General features: G+C 40.8%; 1 protein-coding gene across 1 annotated transcript; it reads right to left on the reverse strand.

Annotated features, from left to right (window-relative positions):
• Nucleotides 1-5419: 5419 nt before the first annotated feature.
• Nucleotides 5420-22834, reverse strand: TXNRD3 (thioredoxin reductase 3). The gene is made up of 16 exons (XM_021531755.4): nt 22658-22834; nt 17169-17229; nt 15469-15578; nt 15173-15286; nt 13276-13348; nt 12330-12449; nt 11809-11951; nt 10291-10406; nt 9954-10179; nt 9644-9736; nt 9150-9226; nt 8424-8580; nt 8088-8195; nt 7123-7218; nt 6777-6911; nt 5420-6653 (listed from the first exon to the last, which is right to left on the reverse strand). Exons 1-16 carry the CDS (start codon nt 22778-22780, stop codon nt 6585-6587), a joined length of 1821 nt encoding a protein of 606 aa, XP_021387430.2. The 5' UTR covers nt 22781-22834; the 3' UTR covers nt 5420-6584.
• Between the last annotated feature and the right edge of the window lie 483 nt (nt 22835-23317).

A 23317-nucleotide genomic window follows, 5' to 3' on the forward strand; every position in this document is an offset into this window, starting at 1 on the left:
TTTCACTTTGAAAATCATTAAGTTTTTAAATGTGTACTACTATTTTTAAGACTAGCTGGAAAATTCTTTTGATCTTCCAGGTATTAATGATCTGCTTACAGCACAGAAGCAAAGAAAAAGCAGCAAAGGTGAGCTCTCCATGGTGTAGCCCACCAAGCCACCTCTGCCAGAGGCAGCAGTGATGTCTCCTGTAAGACATGGAAAAAGGCCACAGAGTTGCCAGAGATGAACATATCCCATCTCTACGGCAAACTGTATTTCCCCTTCCTGACACAAATCACAAAACTTTGTGGGACAGCTACATTTAGATCCATTCTTATGCTTTCCCCTCCTTTTTACTATTTCCTTGAGCTATTAAATCTAAAAAAACCAAAACAACCCCAAAAATAAACACCCCCCTCCCACCAAGTCCCCAAGTGAAAAAGTGTAGCAGATATTTATAAAGAGATCCAAAATTGTGAGTAGCTAATCTCATTTATGTTAGATTTAGAGATTATAAATTACAAGATTAAAAAAAAATGTTATACATAAAAAGCACAAAAAAAAAAAAATATTAGTGATGACCTGTGCTGAAACCAATATTTTTTTTCCTTTAGAACAGAAGAAAATAACCATGTAGGGAAAGTGTGCCCAAACTCTACTCAGGATCTCACCTTATCTGTATTTTATTATCTGTACTTTCTGATTTCTGAAGTGTATTACTTTCTCAATGTCTGACAAATGCATCTCTCTTTGCTACCATGTTGGAAGAAAGTAACTCAAGGCTCAACAATCTTCTGCAAGATTTAGGAGCAATCTATGCTTGCTATCATATGCCACTAGGATGAATTGCAAAGATAGTTTAATCCTTGATTACAAGTACAGTCTTGGAATACTGGAGCAATGCACAGATGGTGTGATACTAAACACAACAGCTCTGCCCTATTCATGGTATTTTGTGAGCAGCAGAAGGACCACAGGAGAAGTGCCAAGCCAGAAATTCCCATCCCAAAAGCATCAACTACTTATTTGTGCTTGATAATTTAAAAGGGATTGAAGGTAGCAATGTAAACCTGTGTCTGTGGGGAAGTTTGTGAATTGCTTTCCCCAGGAAGGACCCCAGACTGGAGCAGGGGCATGGTGTGGGGAAGGATGAAGTGTTATGACTTGACCACAACCCTCCATCCCCCATCTCCCTGTGCTCCTGGGGAGGATGTGCAAGATTTGAGAGTGTGAGAGTGAAACTGAGCCAGCCAAGAAGATTGGTTTAGTTTTTATTTCTCACTCTTAGTCCAGTATCGATTTGCAGCAAGTTAAATGATTTTTTCCCAAGTTGAGTCTGTTTTTCCCATGACAGTAACTGATGAGTGGTCTCTGTCCATCCAGGAGCTTTCTCTTTGTGTCTTCTTTCCCCATCCAGAGAAGGCAGAATGAGAGAGGAGCTCGGGGGGCACCTGCTGCCATCCAAGGTTAACCCACCTCACTTTGCTTCAAGAATTTGCCTGGGAAGTGCAGGAATTCAGCTTCTCAGGGCCCCCAGCACAACCTGACACAGCTGCAGGCCCTCAGCCAGGAACAGTTCCGTGTCAAATAGATCCTGTTGGTGGCATTGCCCTTAACACATGTCACTTCAGAACTCTGAAGTGCTGTGCAAACACCAAGTAATCCTCTCACTCATGCAATATAAGCTTATCCTCAGAGATGTTAAGTAACCAACCCAGTCACACCACAAATGCAAGACAAAGCAAAGCTTTAACCTCTGCTGTCACAGCCCACATTAGCAAACCTGAGTGCAAGGTACAAACACATTTAAAAAGACTGCATTCCCTGCTGATTGAGGTCAGGATCAGTGAGATGAACTTCAGCTCGTCTAGAGTGCAAAATAATTTAAATGTGAACATCTCAACAGCACAATCTTAGGCTTCCTAATTTAGAAACTCAGCTCCTTTAATAAGAGGGAGAGACAAACAGGAGCCTGAAGGGAAGGGGCTGTTTAATGATGCTTCATCCAACGTGGGAAGCAGCTGGCTTGGTTCCCAATCTTTTTTTTCTCCACCTCCCTGGCCCAGCAGAGACCTTGAATGTTATGGAGATGCCAATCTGGCAATCAAGGAGCACTTTTCATCACCTTCGAGAGGAATAATCCTTTTCAAGCTTGTCCCTCAGCTGGGAGGAGGGCAGGGATTGGCAAAGGTCAATAAAATTAACATTCAAGAGCAATAGAAATGCAATCGGGCTGTAATTGAAAGCCTGGAAAGTGACAGAGGAATGGGAAGAGAATTAAAGCAGGGGGTGCTTACTCCAGGGAAAGTGTGGGGCAGCTTTTTTGGGGGAAAGAGTAGGAAGATCTCATAACCCACAGGGGAGGCAATCTTGTCAAGGGGGACAGACAAGTAGAGGAACAGAATTAATCAAGCTGAGGGAAGTTCTTCCTGCAAAGGAAAGGAACTTTGCATAGTAAAGTCTCAGTCTGCTCACTGGACGCTACCTACACCCAGAAAAGGTGGAACATGCAGACATATCACCTGGCAGCAAACCTGGCTGATACAGTTCCAGCAAAGCATTTTCACTATGGGCTGGTATAGGTTTTATCACAATATTTTCATGCTGCTTGAGCCAAGGGAGGCAAAGAAGTTGAGTGAAACCAATCCTTCCCCTTGCACCCTTTTTTCTTCCTCTTCTGTCCAGGCTGTGCCAGTGGGGACTCCCTGCCCTCCTGATGCACAATTCCAGCCCCATGACTTCCACTCCATCACAGCTGCCACAGCCCAGACCCCATTCCTGCTCCGGGCTGCCCTCACCCACACAGCCAGCCCCAAGTCAGAGCATGTCCACGGGAAGGTTACACAAGGGAGTCAGTGCCAGGTTTTCAAGAGTCACATTTTTACAAGACAAAGCGGTGGTGAACCCTGCCAGCATCTACCCACAGCCATCAGCTCCTGTGAAAAGCACAGAGCAGAGCAAGCACTGCTTAAAGGGAGTTTGTTCACTGTGTCCTCAGCCCACTCAGTTACACCTTAGGTGCTGCACCTGCACTGCAGACACAGAGCAGCAGCACAAACAGGGCAAATCCATCCCAGCAGCGTGGACTGGCAAAGGGAGAAAACCAAATTCCTTACACACCATAGTACACACACAGAACCCCTCAACTCTTGTATTTCAGAAAAGAGTGCAGTAGTAATTTTTAACCAAATTAACTGAAGAAATAACACTTCTGTCCTCTCAGTGGTCAAACCCACAAAGCTGCTAAATGGTTGCAAAGCTCACAAATAATTTTTCCTAAAGGTCTTTTAAGACAAATTTTTCTATGTAGAAAATAGAAGTCTTTAGATTTTCAACAGTATTACAGTTGAATAGTACACATCTTAAGAATGGTAAATTATTTCAAGAAAAGCTAGTAAAAACTACAGATCAACACCTCCAAACTTGGCTATCTCTATTTGAACCTCTAGATAAGAGTCACTTTTCCCTTTTCTCTTCATATCCATCTGCTACAGATAATTTTACAGCTGATTTTGTTAATTTGAACATTTCTCCCCTTGCAGAGCAAGGACCACAAGACACATGACATTCAATAGATCGACTACTATTTTTAGTTAAAATGCTTAATTCTTCCTTCCTCTGTTGTTCCCAACTCTTGTAAGGCACATCCAGGAATTCTTCCCTTGACAATATTCAGGGAAGGCTTGACAAGCACAGGATTTTAACATGTACTTTTAACTTCAGTTTAGAGCTAAGGAAAAAAAACCAACCCTATTTTTCAATTTTCTGCCAGTATGAGATGTGCTGAAAAAGGGTAAACACTGCAAGTCTTTGTCAAAAGCATCTCCAAGGGGAACTGTGAGAATCAGAAGCTTTAAACAGTTCAGTTACCCAGGAAAAGTATTTTGTGTCTTATTTCAGCATTTCATTGCTTATTACAGAATATTCAAGCTCCCCTTTTGTCTCTTACTTGCTCCCACAGTTCTTACACAGGCCAACTTTAGCTGCTTGTGTTACTCAAGACAAATTACAGTGCTTAAGATATAATTAAAATTTATGCTATGTGGAAAGCCATCTACTAAAATATGACTATTGTCTCCAATGTTTACAATAACTATAATCATAACCACTTCTGGACCTGAAATGGATAAATTTTACCAATAAGTTAAAAAAACACACATCTTTTTGCTCATCCACTGTTTCAAGAGCTCCAGTTGAGATACAAAGTGACATAATTATCAGTGATCTAGACAAATAGCTAAGCACAGATTCAGTCACAACTGAGCATTTTCAGCTATGGCTTATAAAAATATACTGGTAACAGAGCATGAATAAACACTAGTATTTTAAGAATACAGAACAGCTCTTCAGAATTTGCTCAACATTTATGACAAGAGAAATGTAAACACCAATTTGCTGTTAATGCCACTGCTGGAGTGTCCTTTCTACCAAATTCAGGGTATTTATTTTCTTACTACAAGTCCCACTTCCAGATCTTACCTTCTTCTCGAACACCTAGTGTCCACCTTAACATTTTGGCTTTGATCTATGGCTTATGGTTACAGCAAATTTTATTTTACACATGAGCCTACCTAAACACAAGTGACATGTTCACTTCCTCCAGCTGCAAGCTACTCACTGTGTATTTTAACTGGAGAGTTGAAAGCTTTAAAGAATAACTGTGTCAAAGTTCTCGATGGCACCAGCTCTGTGTATCACCTAGAGCTGACAGCTGGGGCAAGTGTGACATAAGGAACATCTGCAATTAGGACAGATATGCAAGTGGTAATTATTGGCCAATTAACATGAACCTGCAATTCAAATCTCAATTTGAAATAAAACTCAATTAGTGCTTACTAATAGCAAATTCAGGGATTAGCACTCATGGACTTGGCTTCCTCCTTCACTTCTTCTCCAACAGGGCTACACCAGGTAGTTTACTACCCTCAGTCAGTTTGTCATCATTTCTATGAGACCAGAAGGAGCTCCCCAGAAGTAACTCCTCTGCAGCAAAGCAACCCCTGCAGCTCAGCAAGCATCTCCCCTGTCAAGTGAAGGTATTTTGCAGTGCTACTAACCAAAACCCCAGTCTCCAAGAATTAATAAATTTGAACATCAGCAAGATGTGCTGCTAACACTACCTAGATTCTGTGCATCTTTGAGCTGTGTTGCAATTAAATAATAGAAGGTATTCAGAATCTTCTGGAATATACAGAAATGGTATAAAACTGTTGCTTCAAGTTTGAACTCACCTAAGTTCAATTCTGTATACCTGAACAGAAGCACATTTGATATCCTGAGCAAGCCCCCAGGGGTGACAAGACAACTTGTTTCTCCATGTAGAAGATTACAATATGCACAAATCCACAGAGGCTTTAGTACTGCATGGGATACACAACATAACTGAAGGCAAATAAAATCTCAGGCAACATAAACCATGAGGTCAGACATGACAGAATGTCGTATGCATTGTTTATTGAACTTCAAATTCCACAGTAGGTCACAGATTAAATAGTTAAAAACCGGTTACTATCATACAATGTTCAGAACAGTCTTTCAAAACAGCTCTTTGGACAAAACTAAGAGCCAGATTCAAGCACAATTCCCCCAGGACAGAATGCTAGGGGTGGAAGGGAGCTTCAAAGTACTGACAGTACACGACACTACGCAAAGCACAGCAGGTCATTGCCCTGGGCTGCCACATGAATCAGAGCAGCTCTGATTCATGAACAACACCTTCTGCCTCCATGGGCAGGCACCTACTGCGTTAGTGGGACACAGTCTGCTTCTCCAGGACTTCAGCATTCCACACAACACCACAGATAGAATTCTGGGTTCTGTGAGGTTTTCAGTTACAGAGCTGACACCAGATTTAAGCAAACCGAAATGGTCTTGCACTCACACTCTTTAGCCTTGACACACAAGACACATACAAATCAAATTTTTATTTTAAAGACATGATGTCACAAGGTCAAAAAACTGAATGTGAACAACAGTGGTGTCTTCGGTTACTTACTCTGAAATTTTAGACTGGTTGGGATGGGAGACTAGTGCTTGAACCGCACTGCTCAACACTGCATCCTATTCACGCCATCTTGTCTCAACTGAACATACAATTAAGTATAACAAAATGCATCAAAAAGATAAATCAGTCAACTGTAAACTGTTGGCAAGAATCACTCAATTATATATTTGTCTTCTATTTCAAGCATTTGTACAAGACACTGGAACTAGAAGCATTAGCTTTAATTTGTGCAATTTAAGAATTTCCTTCAGGAGGAGTTAGTTCAGTCATCTGACTAGACAAGAACCTCCCAACCTTGCCTGGCAGTCATCAGTTGTAGCTCACCTTACAGGAAGGTTCCGAGCAACAACGTCAAAAAAGCACCGCAGTGCTAATTGCAAGCAAAGTCAGGATTCACAGTCCGAGATATTCCTGCTGCATTACTGCTCCCATGTGCAACACAGCTCACGCTGAGGAAGCCTCTCGAAGGCACCACTCCCAGCTGCAGCACCTACAGTGGCACTGATGCAAGCACTTGCACTGCTGCAGAGAAATTGGATCTATCAGAGCTTCCACAGGACCGAGAGTGCACAACATGGAAACATGTAAAACAGCAGGTTTAACCTCAGCAGCCCTTCTGAGTGATGTCCTGCCCAGAAGATTTGGTAATGTCCATTGTAGTGAACACCTGTAAGAGACCAAAAGAAGAGCTTATTTACTGTTGTATCATCATCCACATGGCTACTGATGTCTTGGTAAAACTGTCTCAAGAGCAGGTTTTAAATCAGGCTGTGCCTTCCCCTTTTCTTACCTCTGCACAAGTAGGATGGATACCAATTGTTTCATCAAGTAATTCTTTGGTGAGACCACATTTGATTGCAGCAGCAAAACCTTGAGTAACTTCACCAGCATTGGGTCCAAGGACATGTAGTCCTATCACACGATTCTTTAGAACAGATGAGAGAAAAATATGAGTCAGTGCCAGGCAAAGTAAGAAAAAAGCTCTAGTGTGTAACTCCCACTACACAAAAAATGTTATGCAAGCAGGTGAGTAGCAGATTCTTTAAGAAAAACTTAACTACTTCAAATAAAGTAGCTCTGCAGTTCTTTCCATTTCAAGAATACCCTCAGCATATCCATTCCAGCTTGCAACTTACGTTGTCCTGTTTATTGCAGATAATCTTCGCATAACAGGTATTGTTATCTCTGCCAGGCACTGTCCATTCAAGTGGCCAGAACAAAGTGTGATAAACCTGGGAGAAAACAAGAGAAAGAGCATTAGAATTTCACTGATTCAGTCGGGCACAATTCTACTTTTTAGTATCTTTATAAATAGTTGGTTTGACATTTAACTCACTATATTCTTGTCTATAGCAAACGAGACAAGAGTAATTTTTTTTCCACTCAGCCCACAGAGTCCATCCTCTAAAACTCAGCAGAGGTAGACTTGACTCAAACAATGTAGCTCTGATTTAAATACTTGATAAAAACAGCAACAGCTACAATATACATTTGTTGAAAATCAAAACTTTCAGAAAGGGAAGTAAAAAATTTATATCCAGTTACTGTAAGTTTAAACCTACTATACAAAACAGGTAACAGCAGAAGCTCAATAATGTCAAAGGATTTTGGAAGATGTAAGAAATTAAACACAAGGCATGCAAGCAGATTCAACTTAACTCCTCAGAGATGTGCAGAAGCCAGAAATTACCATAAAGTGGGGAAGTTATCCCCAGTATGCCTATAGACATATGTTAAGGTCAGCAAAAAATAAATTCACAATTCAAATACAGTGAACCAGCAGAAAATAGTTCATCCCAGGAGTTTGGTACACTTCAGCAATAAAAGCCTTTAGTTCATGGCAGCAAAAAATATTCCTACAGCTCTGCAACCTAAGTCTGGCCTTCTGAAGTCAAATGCTTCTCTCAGCCACCTGCAAATAGTTATGCACAATTCTAATGGCATTAAGTCCAGTACCTTGCTGGCCACATGAAACACAGCCATAACAGTTCTACATGTCTAAACTTCTAATCTTGTTAACACTATGCCTTGAGACTAAAGTAGCAAGGCCCAAGAAAAACACCCTCAAGCTACAAGTTAATTGACTCTTGGGTGTTCTTACCTCCAGGTTTTGCTCTCCATATTCACTGATGGCTTTTTCTTCAGGATACCCACAGCTGCCATACTCTAAAGGGGTAAACACTGTTGTTGGTACATTGATATAGTCACACTAAAAATAAAAATGAAAAATAATATTTAGACTATGCAAGTTCTATACAATACATAACAAAGTTATACAAGAACTTTTCTTCTTTATTGACAAAATACTTGCAGAGCCAACAGATAAGTGGATAAATTAACTCATGTTACTGCAGCTTTGAGGGAAAAGCATCTTACTGAGATGCTTTAACTTCAGCTTACTGAGGAATAAGTTGAAGTTGTCTGCTTATATATTTACCTTTTTGGAACTACCCCCATACAGCCTTTGGGCCAGCAGTCTCCCTGCCTGAATGGCAACTGGAGTAAGCTCAAGCTTTCCATCCAAGATATCCCCAATCGCATAAACATAAGGCACATTGGTTTGTTCTTCATCATTTACAGGGACTTTCCCATTCCTTTAAAACAAACAGAAGACCACAGAATTCAGCATCACAACTTTCCTCAGATCTCCACAAAAAACTAGGGGAGAATTCTATTCTATTCTAGAAGTCTAGTCTAACTACTGAGCTCATTTCATTATATATCTTTATGCTTTTTTTACTTCTACTTCAAACTCTTCAGAGCATCAATCACTTCCAACTCTGGCACACTACTGAAGTCTGTATTCAGTGGGCCAGTTCTGACATGATCAACAGTGCCTGGCTGATGGCAGTCAAGCTACTCAGACATCTTTGGACTCACAATCTTTCACCTTATTATTATACAGCTCTGTGCTTTTAGCCAGAGTTTTCAGCCACCAACTAGTACATATTCACTCAGAATAGTTGTTTTACGAAGTACATATTGAAGAAATTAAGTTAACAGACAACTGTTTTCAAATTCAGAACAAAAACGTTTCAATGGTTCATATAATTGCCATACATAAGAGTGGGAATTAAAAGACCATCAGCATCATAAGCTATTTTTACAGAGGTAAAAAAACATCCTTGCATTCAGTGGTTTGAGGGAATTCAGCAATACTCACTTCTCATTGATTTTGACACCGATTGTTTGTAAACCAATATTCCTGGTACATGCATCACGACCAACAGCTAGCAAAACCTAAAAAAAACCCAAAATTAAATGCAATAACTTTATGCAAGAGAAGTATAACATACTTGATTTTCCTTGGTCTTTCAGCGAAGAAGCTGAAGCATATGAATAAAATTACTTCCAAATTTTTTTTTCCAACATTTGAGAGACCCACCAACAACTCTCTCCCATGCACAACTTGTTTTAGAGATGCAACAAACAGAAAAGCCAAAACAAAACAGAAGCAACAACACTGTTTATATGAATTAAACTCCAGGCTAACAGGGTTCAACTAAAGACATACTGAATTTCCAGGTTTTTCTTCTGCCAGTAAATTACATTAACAACTTTTTTAGGAGGAGCTCCCTTCAAGTTGTTCACGATAAAGTATTTCCATAATTTTCATGTGCATCTATAGCCATTTATTTCAAATCCAGAAAATCTTACAGTGTTATATTCTTCTTCAAGGATTTCTGGTCCTTCAGTAGACTTTGCTGTCACTTTCAGTCTTCCTGGCATTCCTTGCTCCAGCTGCTCAACCTGTGCAAATTTTTGTAAGCTTAGAATGACCTGAAGCAGCAGAGCTCACTTCCATTGTCATTCAAGCCTTGACCTGCTAATCTATCATTCAGCAGTAAAAAAAGCTCAGTCTCATAAAACATTTATTTCTGCACAGAGCCAAAGCCTTCCCAGACAACCCCTGCATTTTACATGTGCTGTTTAAAGTAACGATGTGCTAAGAGAAGAAAGCACTTGCCTGAACAGGTACAAACTTCCTGATGAACTTCACGCCGTGTGTTTCCATGTAGGCACCGACTTTTTCTGCCATTTCTTGGTCAAAACCCCGCAGAAGAATGGAACGCACCATTACAGTGACATCCAGACCCAGGCCAGCCAGAAACCCTGCGCACTCCAGAGCCACGTAGGAAGCACCCACAACCAGAGTCTTGCCAGGGCAGTAAGGCAGGGAGAAGAGGTCATCACTGAGAAGAGAAGTAGTCTAACTAAGTTACAAGGTTCTTCCAACACAAGCTTGTTTGTCTTGGCAAACACTAGAGCAGACAAGTTCAGTCTTTTGTGCCTTTTCATCTCACCTTGTAATGCAGAATTCTTTATCTCCAGGGATACCCAGGTATCTTGGCCTTTCTCCTGTAGCCACCACAAAAGTCTCTGCTGTGTGATAGGTTACTTGGCCTTTTCTGTTAGTTGCCTGGTGATGATGACATAGTTAAGACAGACATTTTCATATGCTTTAAGATAAAAATTATGTAATCCTTACCTTAATTATTGGAGATATGTTTAAAAATCAAGAATAAGCAATTTGAAACAAGAACAAACACATTTAGAGATGCCAACAGGTCACTGAAGAACAACAGGTTTAAACAACTAACTATCAGGCTTTTCTTCCATTAGAGCACTTAAAATCACTTACTCTTTGAACCCTGCCCATTTTAACTACTAAGTTAGATTGGATTATTCATAACAATATGACTTCCGAGTTATAAAAAGCCACAACAAATTAAGACAACTCCTTTATCCCCACAATAAAAGGTCAACATAATGCAAGGGACAGCACAACATTAATTAGCTCTTCAGGTAATGTGAAACAAAAGTAATTAAAAAAAAAGTAACCAGATACATGATTTCAGTTCAGAGGGCCCAAGACCCAACCTTGCACGAATTCTAACTGATTTGAGTTCTAGAGACCCTTGATCTTTGGAAATTTCATCTTGTCAATGTATCTCTCCCAGAATCTGACCTTCATTCTTGCTCTTTGTTAGTTTTCCATCACAGATGAAGGGAAACATTTTCCCCATTGAGTCAACAGGCAATTCAGGTTGGAAAGGATCTCAGGAGGTCATCTAGTCCAGCCTCCAGCTGGGAAGTCTCACTGTTTTACTTCATTTATTGATTAAAGACACTTATGTGGCTGGGACACTTGAATAGGCAGTACACAAAGTATACTGAATTTACTATTGTCTTTCAGTGCTGAGCTCTTGGTTTAAAACACAAGTAGTTCAGTCCTGATACAGCAAACAGACAATTACACCCACTAAGTGCAACAGTTGCCTTCAATATGCACTTCCAAGTTAACCTTGCTTCAGTACGCTCACTTATAGCAAGATTGGCAGAACAAGCTTTGTCTTGCAAAACTGACACTTTAATTTGTATGTTGATAAGTACAAGGTTCTAGCAGAGCTCTTATGAAAGTGCTTAATCTAAATTTAATTTCAATAGTTTTTATGCTTTAGTATGAGGAATTTCCAAGTTGCAAAATCACACAGCTAAAGCTTCCTTTCTTTTCCCCCCCCTACTCACTCAGGCTGCTGAAATCAGTCATGAAGGTAGAAACTTAGACCACCTTCCTCGATTCTCACAAGACACAGGTTACACATATCCACATCACTCTTACAGAACTAGGTTTGCAAACACTGGAGCAGGTACTAAAGTACAATAATTATTTTAATCGGTAACTTCACAAATGAGTTATTAACTTCAGTTGACCTAACTTGGCAACGTTAAGATGAAGCCTTTTCGGTGTTGAATTTTATAAGGCACTTCTGGAACATGAGTTTTCCCTCCCAACTAAGTATTTTAAATGCAGCGTATACCTTAATTTTGTGTGGTTCCACAAATTCTCCGTAAGAATTGAGGTATGTCACAGACTTCTCTCTCAAAGACACTCGATAGCCCCAGTTTAAAGAACCAATGTAGTTCTGAATTGCTTCTACCATGGTCTCCCAGTTGTGTTTAACTGCAACAAGACACTGATTTCATATTCTCAAGGAAATAAAAGTGCAATTTGCCCCTTAAGAAAAAATTACTCATTGTAAAACATCATTATCAGTAATGAGGATACATATTAAGGTCTTGTTCTACTATGTTAATATTTATGTGATTTGTTAAGCCCATTCTAGAAGTTCTGTCATTTATTTCAGTTAATACAGGGAACAAAACACAATTAACTTTCAATCTCAAAGGTTTCTATGACTCAAGAAGGAGGACGCCTTCTGATTCACCTAAAAAAAGTACTGAACTCTGCCTCTAATTTGTTACATCCAAATACAAGAACAGTCTTGAGTTCAGCATCTCATATCTACAGTCTTGATCTTCTCTCTGTGTTCTTACCAACCTTGTTCTTCATATTGCCACCCATACTTCCTTGAATCTTGGAGTGCCTGACCCAGAAGTGCTGCTTGATGCATCAGCTTTTTAGGAATGCAACCTACATTTACACACGTGCCACCAAGTCCTAAGATGGAAAGAATCACATTATTGCTTCCATGAACGGGATTTATGCTTTCCCTATCACATACTTGGTATAATCACTCAGGGAGGTTTGCTACAGTCACACCAGTAACATGAAATTTCTCTTGCAAAGGACATTTTAAAATACAATGAACACACTAAGCTTGTATTCAGCTTAAGGCCCAAGACAGGTACAGCATGTCAAACATAGAGCCTAGTTACTTACTCCACAAGGGTCCAGATTTTAGTCAGGTTGTCAGATAAGCAAGGCAAAAAGCCCAGAGTTTCTACAATTTAGTATCATCTATTATGTGGTATTTTAAATATGCTTGTGTTTGAAATACTATCTACAAGAGCACATTCATTCCTTGACTCAATAGAAGTTTCACACTCATTCTCAGCTGAGAGTATCACTAATGAGGTCAGCCAGCAGCTCTCCTCAATTAGGAAAAGGTGACATAAACAGCCAAGGAGTCACTGTTCTAAAGGGAGACTATCAGCTGTCTACAATATAGAACCGGATGAACTAAAAGGCAAAATATCCCCACAAACATTAGAATGTGAACATGCACGCACACACTACCTACACATGGTCTGAAAGTGATCAAAGCTAGAAAAGCTTTTGACAGAGAACAGTTAGCAATGCTCAAAACAAAAATAACCATCCAGAAAAGCAGCAGGTATGCCAGGCAAATAATTCTTGTTATCTGTGTACCAGAATGACAGGAATTTAGCCTCAATTCCTAAGATAACAAATCCATAGTATGTAACTTCTCAGTATGTATCATTAGTATTCAAATATCATCAAATACAAGATTAAAAAAGCTTACCCCATGAGGTTCCAAGAGGTGTTGGAACAACATAATCTAATACCATTACTTTCTTTCCCAAGGCAGCAGCTTCCTATAAAAGATAAAGACCAGTCAGCATTTCTGAACCAAGCAAGCCTGTCCACTCATTTATGGTCATGATACATCTAGCACTAATAGAAGGCTTCTTTACTACCTTCACTAGTTAGTCATTATCATACATGGATCTTCTATCTCCTTCCCGAGCCAAAAATTGAAATCCCTCAATATCTGACTTTTTTCCAAACTTTGAATGCCTCCTTGTATGTTCAATGCTGCATCCAGATTATCCTATGGTGTCAAAAGCCATAATCTGCAAAAGGTATGAGCTAGGCTCAGCAGCCTAGGATTCTCTTCTACCTCACCTAAAGAAATACTTATGCTGTTAGCTCTCCTTTTCTCTCAGAAGGACAGAACTGACTTGGCACGTTCATGCATGGAAAAGAAGGTGACACACTGGAGACATTTCAAAGGAGCACCACCATGATGTTTAAGGGGCTGGAGCACATCTCCTATGAGAAGGCCAAGAGAATTTGACACATTCAACCTGGAGAACAACTGAATTTGGAGGGGACACAAGAGCAATTTTCCAGTACCTATGAGAAGTACACTAAGATGACTGTGCCAGGCTCTTCACAGTGGCCAAGTAGCAAAGGGATAAAAGACAATGGCTTTAAGTTGAAACAATAGACTCAGACTGGATCTAAGGAACTTTCACACCACAAGGACAATCAAACAGGTTTCCCAGAAAGACTGTGCCATCTCCACCCCTATTTTATTTCAAATGAATGAGCTCCTGCACAATCCTGTATGACTACACAGTTGACCTTGCTTGGAGCAAGGAGCTTACATTAGATATTCTTCTCATGTCCATTCCAACCTGAATAAGCTTATCTCTATATCCAAGGAATTACCAGGTACACATTGTTTGATTTTTCAAGCACTTCAATCTTGAGCACTCCAGGTGCTTCAAATCTGTTTGGAACTCCTGCACATCAACGGCAATCCTAGCTCAAACAAGGTTTAGCTGCTGTCTTATATTTTGTGAATACTACTCTGAACAATTTGGCAATTAGCACCAAGGTTACAACTAATGTCCCAGAAGGTACTGCAAGGAAAAATCTGAACATTCTGAAAGTACAAAATTGGTTAACTGAAGAACTCCACTGTCAGCTTCTCCTGCCTGCTTTGTATTATCTAACGAAGGTTGCATGCTTGTCTGTATAGTTCAGCAATTGTCAAGGCTGTCAAGAAGAGCTTCACCCTGCCCAAGACATAAACTGACAGTTTAGGACCTCACTGAAGAGATGGGACTGTGTGTCCAAATTCCTTGGGTAGCAGAAAAAACTGAATCTGGACCTTAGGTCCTGAGGCACTCTGAACAACAGCTAATTGTGTACGGGTACACAATCTCAGTTTCCCTTTCTGAGAAAGTACCTAAAAAGGGAACTAAAGAGTGAAGCAGCTCCTTGAAGGGAACTGCTGGAAGCACTTAAGTTTAGATGACTGGTGATACTGAATCCTAAACTGTCAAAAGACTTCAAAAGGAGCCCTTAAATTTTCTAGATTATTGTTTGGAAACACCTATGTATTACACATACAGAAGAGAGAGTTAAAAAAAAAATCTGGTTCCACCCTCAGCCAGAAAACTGAAACCTATTATTAGGATCAAGAACTGAATAGACATAGACTAGAAACTGGCCCCTTTATCCCCTGAGTAAGCACATTGCTAGACCACTATTGGTTCATTAATTAACAAGCTGAACAGTAACACTCATCAAAATATAGACTGTTTTATACCAACATAATTAATAGAGAGATTAACTTTTAAATAATTCCTATACATCACCAGTTCTTTAATGTCATTTTCACATCCTACCTTAGAACATGCAAGTCCACCTGAGCCACCACCAATAATAATGAGATCATATTCATAGGGTTCTGTAATTTGGTTGTCGCCAAGGAGTTTCTGCAGTGATCCATCCTTATAAGCCTGGGAGAGAAAAAGAAAAAAATAATCAAATTAGCACACATGTTTCTGAGCAAACAACTGATAACACTGCCTCCTCTGACTGACGCCACCCAGTCAACTGTGTCACACAAAATTTAGCTATGATCAAACAGCAACTTCACTCAGTCTTGTCCACTTCCAGCTGATCTTTACAGCCAAGTTACCTGAAACGTTGCATCACAGCCACCAATGTGACTTCCATTCACAAATACATTAGGCACTGTCCTCTGGTTGGTCAGCTCTACCAATACTTGCTGAATACTGGCTCCATCATCTAAGAATAAAAGAAACGTGTACATTATAAACAGATTTCAGGAAGAGAGATTTCAGAACAACATGAAGTATTAAGGTTTTGGACTGTGATACACTGTAGGCCTGCCAAGACAACAATTTTATTATAAACATTCCATTTGCAGGTTTTCTGGACAAAAGCAAGTCTTCAGAAACTACTTCTCAAGGGAGAAGGCTTAAATACAGCAATTAAATCGGTATTTCAAACCACAATTCTATAGAATGGAGTAATGCTGAAGTAGTAAGAGTTTAGTTCTTCTATTTCAAGCATTTTTATCTCTTACAGTGTCATATTTGTTGCTACACACTACAGTGTTCACTACACAAAAATTCTTTTCCAGCTATCACAGAAGATCACACAGACACCTTTTCTTTAATGAGAACTGTCTTATTTTGGAGTATGTTTTGTGCACAGGCACATCATTTTGCCCAGCAGCTCTGTATTATGAGATGATGGGTAAGGGAAGTATGAACATGCTTTTATGCTTACCCTAAAGCTACCTTCCTCCTTCTTCTACCCACCACACTGTCAGAAACTTTCTACTTTTATAATTATCATTGCTTGACCTGACCTGCCATCTGAATCATCAGCACCTACACACAGGCTCAATTTGGATCACTCAGCAGTAAATGTGGGAATGGGAATTTACAGGAATTACTTTGACTAAAATCTTTTTATTCCAAGATTGTATCTACTTAGTATCACTAATCGGAGCAACTACAATATTATTAATTAGAAGTAATTCCAGGAAAAAAAGGCTGTGCATTGTACTTTACGTATCTTGGGCTGCAATTAATTCACAGTATGACAACTTGAATAAGAAGCAAAAGTAACTAAGAAGAGATTAATAAATAGCTACATTTCTCCCAAACATTGCTTAAGCAAAAATAAAAACTTTAAAAAGGCATTAGAACCTTAAAAAAGGGACTGGAAATTTAAGTTTTGTACAGAAAAAAGAAGACACTCAACAGCTTACCAAAAGGGCATTTAAGAGCTCAGTAAGAATCATATAAGAAACTACTTGTTCCTAAAATTACATTAAAAGCTTACATGCATTATGTCCATAAACACATAAGGCACTGCACATGTCCTAAAACTAAAACAGCTTGGGCTTTAAGGAAAAAAACAACTTGAAACTAGCAGCAGCCAAGTTACTGGAATTTACCCTTCCTTCCAGTGACTCAGCACCTTTCCCAAAGAAGGTCACCGATATACCAAGTCAAACATTGAACAATTCATCTGAAGCCACAAGAGAAGAAGCAGGAAAAAAAACATCACAGATTTTTTTCCCCCAAAAGTCATAGCTCCTTGGAGAGAAAGCAGATGTCACATTCTCTATCATCTGATGATTTCTACAGTCAAACCCTTCAATTTATATTAAAAATACATCCTGTACAAAGTCCACATTGAAGCCTAATTGCCTTTATCTCTGCATATATTAAAATGTATTTTACTTGTAACACATGTCCCTCAATTAGTTCAAGACAGTTTAAGGAATCATGCAGCTTAAGGAACCACTCATTTTTAGTTACATTAAGCAAGCACGTGATAATTTTTGTTTCTCCTACTCACCAATTACATCCAGTTCCAGAGCATAGTACTCCACATGCAAGGAGTTGAAGAGTTCCTTCACCTGCAACAGGAACAGACACCATGACAGTGCAAAGGTTTCTCAGCCCGGGGCAAAACTTCCCTGCTGCACACACACAGGAGACCTCTAAGGCTCAGTTACTGAGTTCTGAGGCACAGGCTCCACACAGCTTTGGCACTTCTATGTTTTGCATGGTCCTCACTTAAAGCAGAGCATTTAACCTTCCAACAAGTCCCATTACCTTAAGAAAATGCTTCTAGATACATTTTGCTTAACTACTGACTTCTCCACCTATGATGTACCAAAAGCATGGATGTGACTGCCATATAAAAAAACAAAGAGAGATAACGCAACACCAAGATTCCTTGGTAATGCTAAGAAAAAAAAAAAAAGCCAAAAAACCACCAAAGGAAAAAAGGGAGTAGATGATAATATGCAAAACAAAATGCTGTCAAGGAAATAAAAATGCTGCAGAAGAAAGGAACATATTCCAAATGTACTCAGCTGGGTGTTTTTTTAACCTTGGTTCTGGGTGGACAAAGTGTACCATTACCTGATTCAAATCAGGCAGCCTTTTAGGAACAGATTTCTACAGTAGCATTTTTGTGAAGTTGAACATGTGAAAACAGCTCTAGCAAGACTCACTGAATGCCTGTGGGATGGACCCACTTGCCAGCATGGAGCCTGAACATTTTTCAACTGGCTTTCTGACGAACCCCAAATTTAATGACAGAGCTTCACTAAGAGTATGTCGAGTCCCATCTTGTAAGTTAAAAGATGTCTAACAAATGAGGAATAAAATGCTTTTAATACTGCAATGATTCACACTGTTACTGTGCTGAATACTGAGTATTCCAGTGTTTTCTGATAAAGTTTCAGCTTTATGCAGACAAACAAGAAGATTTTGTACCCTGTACCAACTACAAATTAAGTTTATTAGCACATCATGTATCAACTGTAACATTTTTAGAAGAGCTTTGCCTCTGTAACTGATTATATTGGTTCTACAGTTTTAGAATAGTGGAAGTTCTAAGGGACCTTATCAGGCCATCTGCATGAACTTCCTGCTCACAGCAGACCCAAATGTGAAGGTTGATGACATTGCTCAAGCAATGTCCTCTGATTTGAAGCATCAACAAGGGTAGACACCAGAACTTCCCTGGGCTGGCTCAACGTTTGACCATCCTCACAGTAAAGAGCTTCCATTTCATCCCATTGGAGTGTCTGCCATTGCAACTTATGTTTGTTGGCTCTTCTTTCACTCTGCAACTTGAGTAACAGTCTGATTGTCTTCCCAGTTGAACTAAAACCCCATGTCAGCCTTATCAAGGTTCAACAAAACTGAACTCCTCCTTCACACATTCAGTGTGTGTGATACTCCAGTCCTCTAACCATCTAGAGGATCCTTCAAATTTTTTGTCCTAAGCTCACCATTACCTTCAGGTTCACTTCCTGGAATGATTACAGCTACAAGCAGAATGAAAGGAAACAGCAGTGGAACCACTCCAGACCTCCAGCTGTGCATCTGCTGTTACAAATCCCAAAGTAAATGCCATGCAAGATCCAAAAAGCAAAGCTTAAAGTGATTGCTACCTGGAAGTGTTAAGAATGCAGTGGCAAATCCGAAAATTAGCTGCTTGGCTGCTGGTTTAGTTTGCAGCAAAGCAGCAGAGTAACAAGCAGGAGTTCATTAGTTTGTTTTCTTTTTTAGAAAACTCTGCCAAAACATTGCAACAACAGCAGGCAGGAGGGAGGACAGGACAGAACATTACTAAACCAAGAAAGATTACACTCAAGAAAGGACAGATTTAAGGCATTTAGACCACCTTTATTCTCTACTGAAGGTACTCAGTAGAGAGAAAAAAAAAGTCAAATGCCAGCATCCTAATTAGAGGTAACTACTGCACTTTACACTTATGAACAAATCATACTTGTGTTGTGCTAATGAAACTGAAGGAATGATCATAGCAAGCACATGAGCAGTTACAAAATCTTCAATGCAGGCAAGAGATAATAGGTGACTTTGGTTTGGAGAAGGAAATGATTAGGAGTAGAAAGATAACACATTAATCATGAGTAATATCAAGATAAGCTGAACAGGAAATGATTTCTCAGAAATACTCACTGGAGCATTCAGCAATAACTGCATTTACCAGAAAACAACTTTGAAATGAAAAGGAAGTAAACCTCCCTAGGGAAACTTACTGCTATCATAACACTTACTGCTATCTGGCATTGTAAAAGCCAAGATTAAAATGAGATCAAAGGAGTTATTAGACCAACTAATGAAAAAGAAAATCCACTGAAAACTTTGAACTCAATAAAACTAATACCGACTCAGGTCAAGAAACTCCTGTGTTACACACACCCTGCTGGAAACTTCAGCAGTGTACTGGGAGATTTTCTTACATATAGCCCTAAGACAAAACTATCATTTCTTCAAATGTCTGGGATGGGATACAAGGCTGCAGTCATTGATACAACCATTTACTTCCCTTTTCACCAATGCAATGGCCCCAATTACCTACTAAACACTTCTAGTTTTCACAAAAAGTGATGGACTAGAAACACTTCCAAACATTATTAAACAATAGATAATTCCTCTGAAACTGAGAAATTAGTCTAACTGTAGGAAATGCTTCCCAGAGATGCTTTCTGTCACTAGGGAAGCTAAGCAGGTTTGAGATAAGCTTCAGATCATAAAATAAATATGGTATGTCCTAGGTCTGCTTTTTCAAGTATCGGCTAGCATTCCATAACAGCTACAACTGAATTGGCCAGAACCCCCTGAGGACAGAGAATGAATCTGTAATAGGATAAAATATAACTAAAATAACCAGCAACTTTATGCAATCACAACTGTTGCTCTTAAAGTATCAACATATCACAGTGATCAGCCTTATCATTTTTTCATGCTAAAAATCTATGTTATCTTTATGCATTTCTACCTTACTATATTTTCTGGATGCTAAGAAATTAAAGAAACAGCCAAGTTGAATTACAACAAGGAAGTAATTCTACCACCACCCCCTCTCCACCACTGCCCAGTTAAAGCAGTTGAACAACAAATGGCATTTGCAGAAGAACAACAGCACAATTGCCAAGTCATGCTATTAACTAACCTGCATACAATCATCTACCTGATTCACTTAGGGAATTTATTTGCAGTTGCGTTTCTGAAGAAAAGTGCAGTTTCAATTTTCTTGTAGCATGGCTACCTCCATTTGAAATAGAGAATTCTTTCCATCCCCAAATTAGGTACTTTCAGAGCATGAGCACTAAACATCTTTTTCAGTTAATCCTACGAAAAGCACAACACCACTAACAACCATCCACAGTAAAAGACAAGACAATGCACACTATTCATATCTGTCTAAGAACTCAGAACTATGTGAATGCAGTCTAAGTACTCAAGCTGTAACTACACTTCCTAATTATACTCACTTCATTAATTCTATAGACTTCATCAGCTAACAAGAATCCTGAATTAGCCATTGTTTTCCCATTCCTTTCACTAATTTCTAAGTCTTTGGTAAGAGGAATTGTTAATACCCTTAGTGTTACAGATATTCCTCTGTTTTATCACTTGATGTCTCCTGTGCGGCTTCCTTCTTCCATAAACTTTCTTCTTCTAATTGTCTGTCTGCAATCATACCCCTTCTCCACATTCTCTTTGTTATATTACCTTTCTCTTCTGTTCCAAGCAGGAAAATAAGCCAAGGAAATCTGAGTACCAGGCCAGTCACCTCTTCTTCCCCCAGCTCTATTTATGACCTGTTTCTTCACAAAAATTCAGAGTGTTTTTCAACTCCTCCTCCTACAAAGGGCCATGACAGCGAGTCCTCCTACTCCCTGTGTTCATTCTTCCCCTTTGCAAGACAATAAGGATAATATTCCTCATATCTGATTGTTTCCCTGAAGCAAGCAATCTGCCTAATGGAGAAATGATGAACAAATGCAGGATAGAACAATGTGGAATTTCATTACTGGACTATATCAAATCTTTTCTCCCCTTCCTGTCTTAGTCTCTGCTTAAATCCTCTGCAACACCACAAACACATGAAGAAAAAGGGCACCAGGTTTAAAAAGTTACAGTGCCATCATGTGATCTCAAGCCCAAGGAACTGAGTGTCATGAGCATCTGCATTTACAATCACAAGCACTAAAAGCACACATGGCAATGATGACAGGCACAATTAAGCATTTCTCAATGGGCAAGTCTGAAGTCCTCAAGAAATGATTTCTCCCCAGCAGAATGTAACACTTTTGTCAAGTGGACTAGACAGGAGCAAGACTCCAACTCTTCATTTACCAAAACTTGGAGTAAGTTGTTGAGAAGGATTTGAGCTATGTACTATGCTTTACTATCTGACCCAAAAGGTTCTTAGACAGAAAGCACTGGTTTGGTTGATCCTCCTAAACACAGAAGTTTCCTCTCTCAAAACCTCAATAAAGTTGCAAGTGAGATACGATACAGTCGGTTAAGTTTTGTGCAAGGGGGTCATAATATCTCTTCCCTCCCCAGAGTTCTCAGAACTAAACCTAACCCAGAAGTGGGAGTGAGACTCCTGAGTAGTCTCCCAGTTATCAGTTCTACTGAGGAACACCAAGACTTGATCCAACAGTTCCAACTGTGTTCTTCCACCGTGGCCGTATCAAATATGGTAATGTGAGGTTTAAATAAAATTTCATAACATACTTTTTGTAACTATCCAAGAAACCGAAGGCCTACAAACTCTCAGGTCCTCTGTGGACTACGGTCAGTGTGCTGGTATCATAAAATTTTAATGAAGGCCCTGAGTTTTTTAATGAGTTTGTCTTACTAGTTATACCCAGCCTGTGACACTGATGTACAATTAGGATTAAAAAGATATTCTTCTCTAAACACCACAATTAACCAAGAGTGCTTTTCTCTTCTTTTAAACACAAGCTGCGACGAGGATTTGGAGCTTATGCACCTGCTACAGAGTCAACCTTCCTTAAATTTAGAAAGAGCAGAAAAGTTTACTCATCCCTCCCGTGGGGAGAAGCTTTGTCCAAGCTGAATACCAATGTGGTACCCAAATTTCCAGCGCGAAAGGAACACAGCAGCCTGAGCTTCGAGCAGCTATAGAGCAGAGGAACAAACACACTGTGCAGAACTCGCCACACGTCCATCTCCCAGCGTGGTAAAGCGAAAGAACTGCCACAAACGCCAGGGATTTTCCGCGGTTTCAGGGCTGGCAAGTGGTTTTCCAGGGCTGGCAAGTGGTTCTCCAGGGCTGGCACGTGGTGCTGGAGCGGGATGGACACAGCGCCACTTCGGCACGCTCCAGACGCCGCCGGTGCCGCCGATCCCCACAGCGCCCGCCCTCAGCCCCGCTCCCCTGCGCCCTGCCCGGCCCGGCGGGGCAAGGTCTGCCCGAGCATCCCTGGAGGGGAGGGCCCGCGGGGCGCCGCGCCGAGCGGGCTCTCACCGCCGCCGCCTCACCTTGTTGCAGTAGGGGCAGTAGCTCTTGCTGAAGATCATGACGCGGTGGGAGGCGATGAGGGTCTGCACGCGGAGCTTCAGCCCGTCCCAGTCCGGGAGCCGGGTCTGTCCCGGCGGCGGCATGGCGGCACCGGCACCCTCCCCGCGGCGGCCGCGCCGACCCTCGGCCTCGGCCGCGCCCGCCCCTTCCGCAGCGGGCAGCGTGACGAGCCGGGCCGGCCTATCCGCAGGCAGCGGGGGGGAGCTACACGACAAGGAGGGCTCTCCGCCCTGCATTTCAGCCACAAGCACTACGAATCCTTGGAGAATAATAAAGAGTCTTCTATATCACAGGCGAAAGTGACAGTATGTGCCTAAAAACTACGCAGAGAAAGATAAACTTGCGTTTTGAAAGCCTCCTCTCCCCTCTGCGAGGGGGCGTGAAGTGATCCGGCGGGAGCGCGCATGAGCGGCGGGCGGGCGGGCGGTGCCGGGCGGGGCGCGGGGCGGTGCCGGCGCCGCCTCAGCGCCCGCCCGGCCGGGGCAGCGCGGGCGGAGCGGGGGCTGCCCTGCCGGTTGTTCTTTGCCCGCTCACGGATCGCCCGGCTCCCAACCATCGGCCAAAGTCTCGAGGCGGCCGGGTTTGACCTGCCTCGGTGCCCTCTAAGTTAGCGCTACGTA

This window comes from Lonchura striata, chromosome 12, assembly GCF_050655825.1.
Source record: "Lonchura striata isolate lonStrDom1 chromosome 12, ASM5065582v1, whole genome shotgun sequence".
Taxonomy (NCBI): Eukaryota; Metazoa; Chordata; class Aves; order Passeriformes; family Estrildidae; genus Lonchura; species Lonchura striata.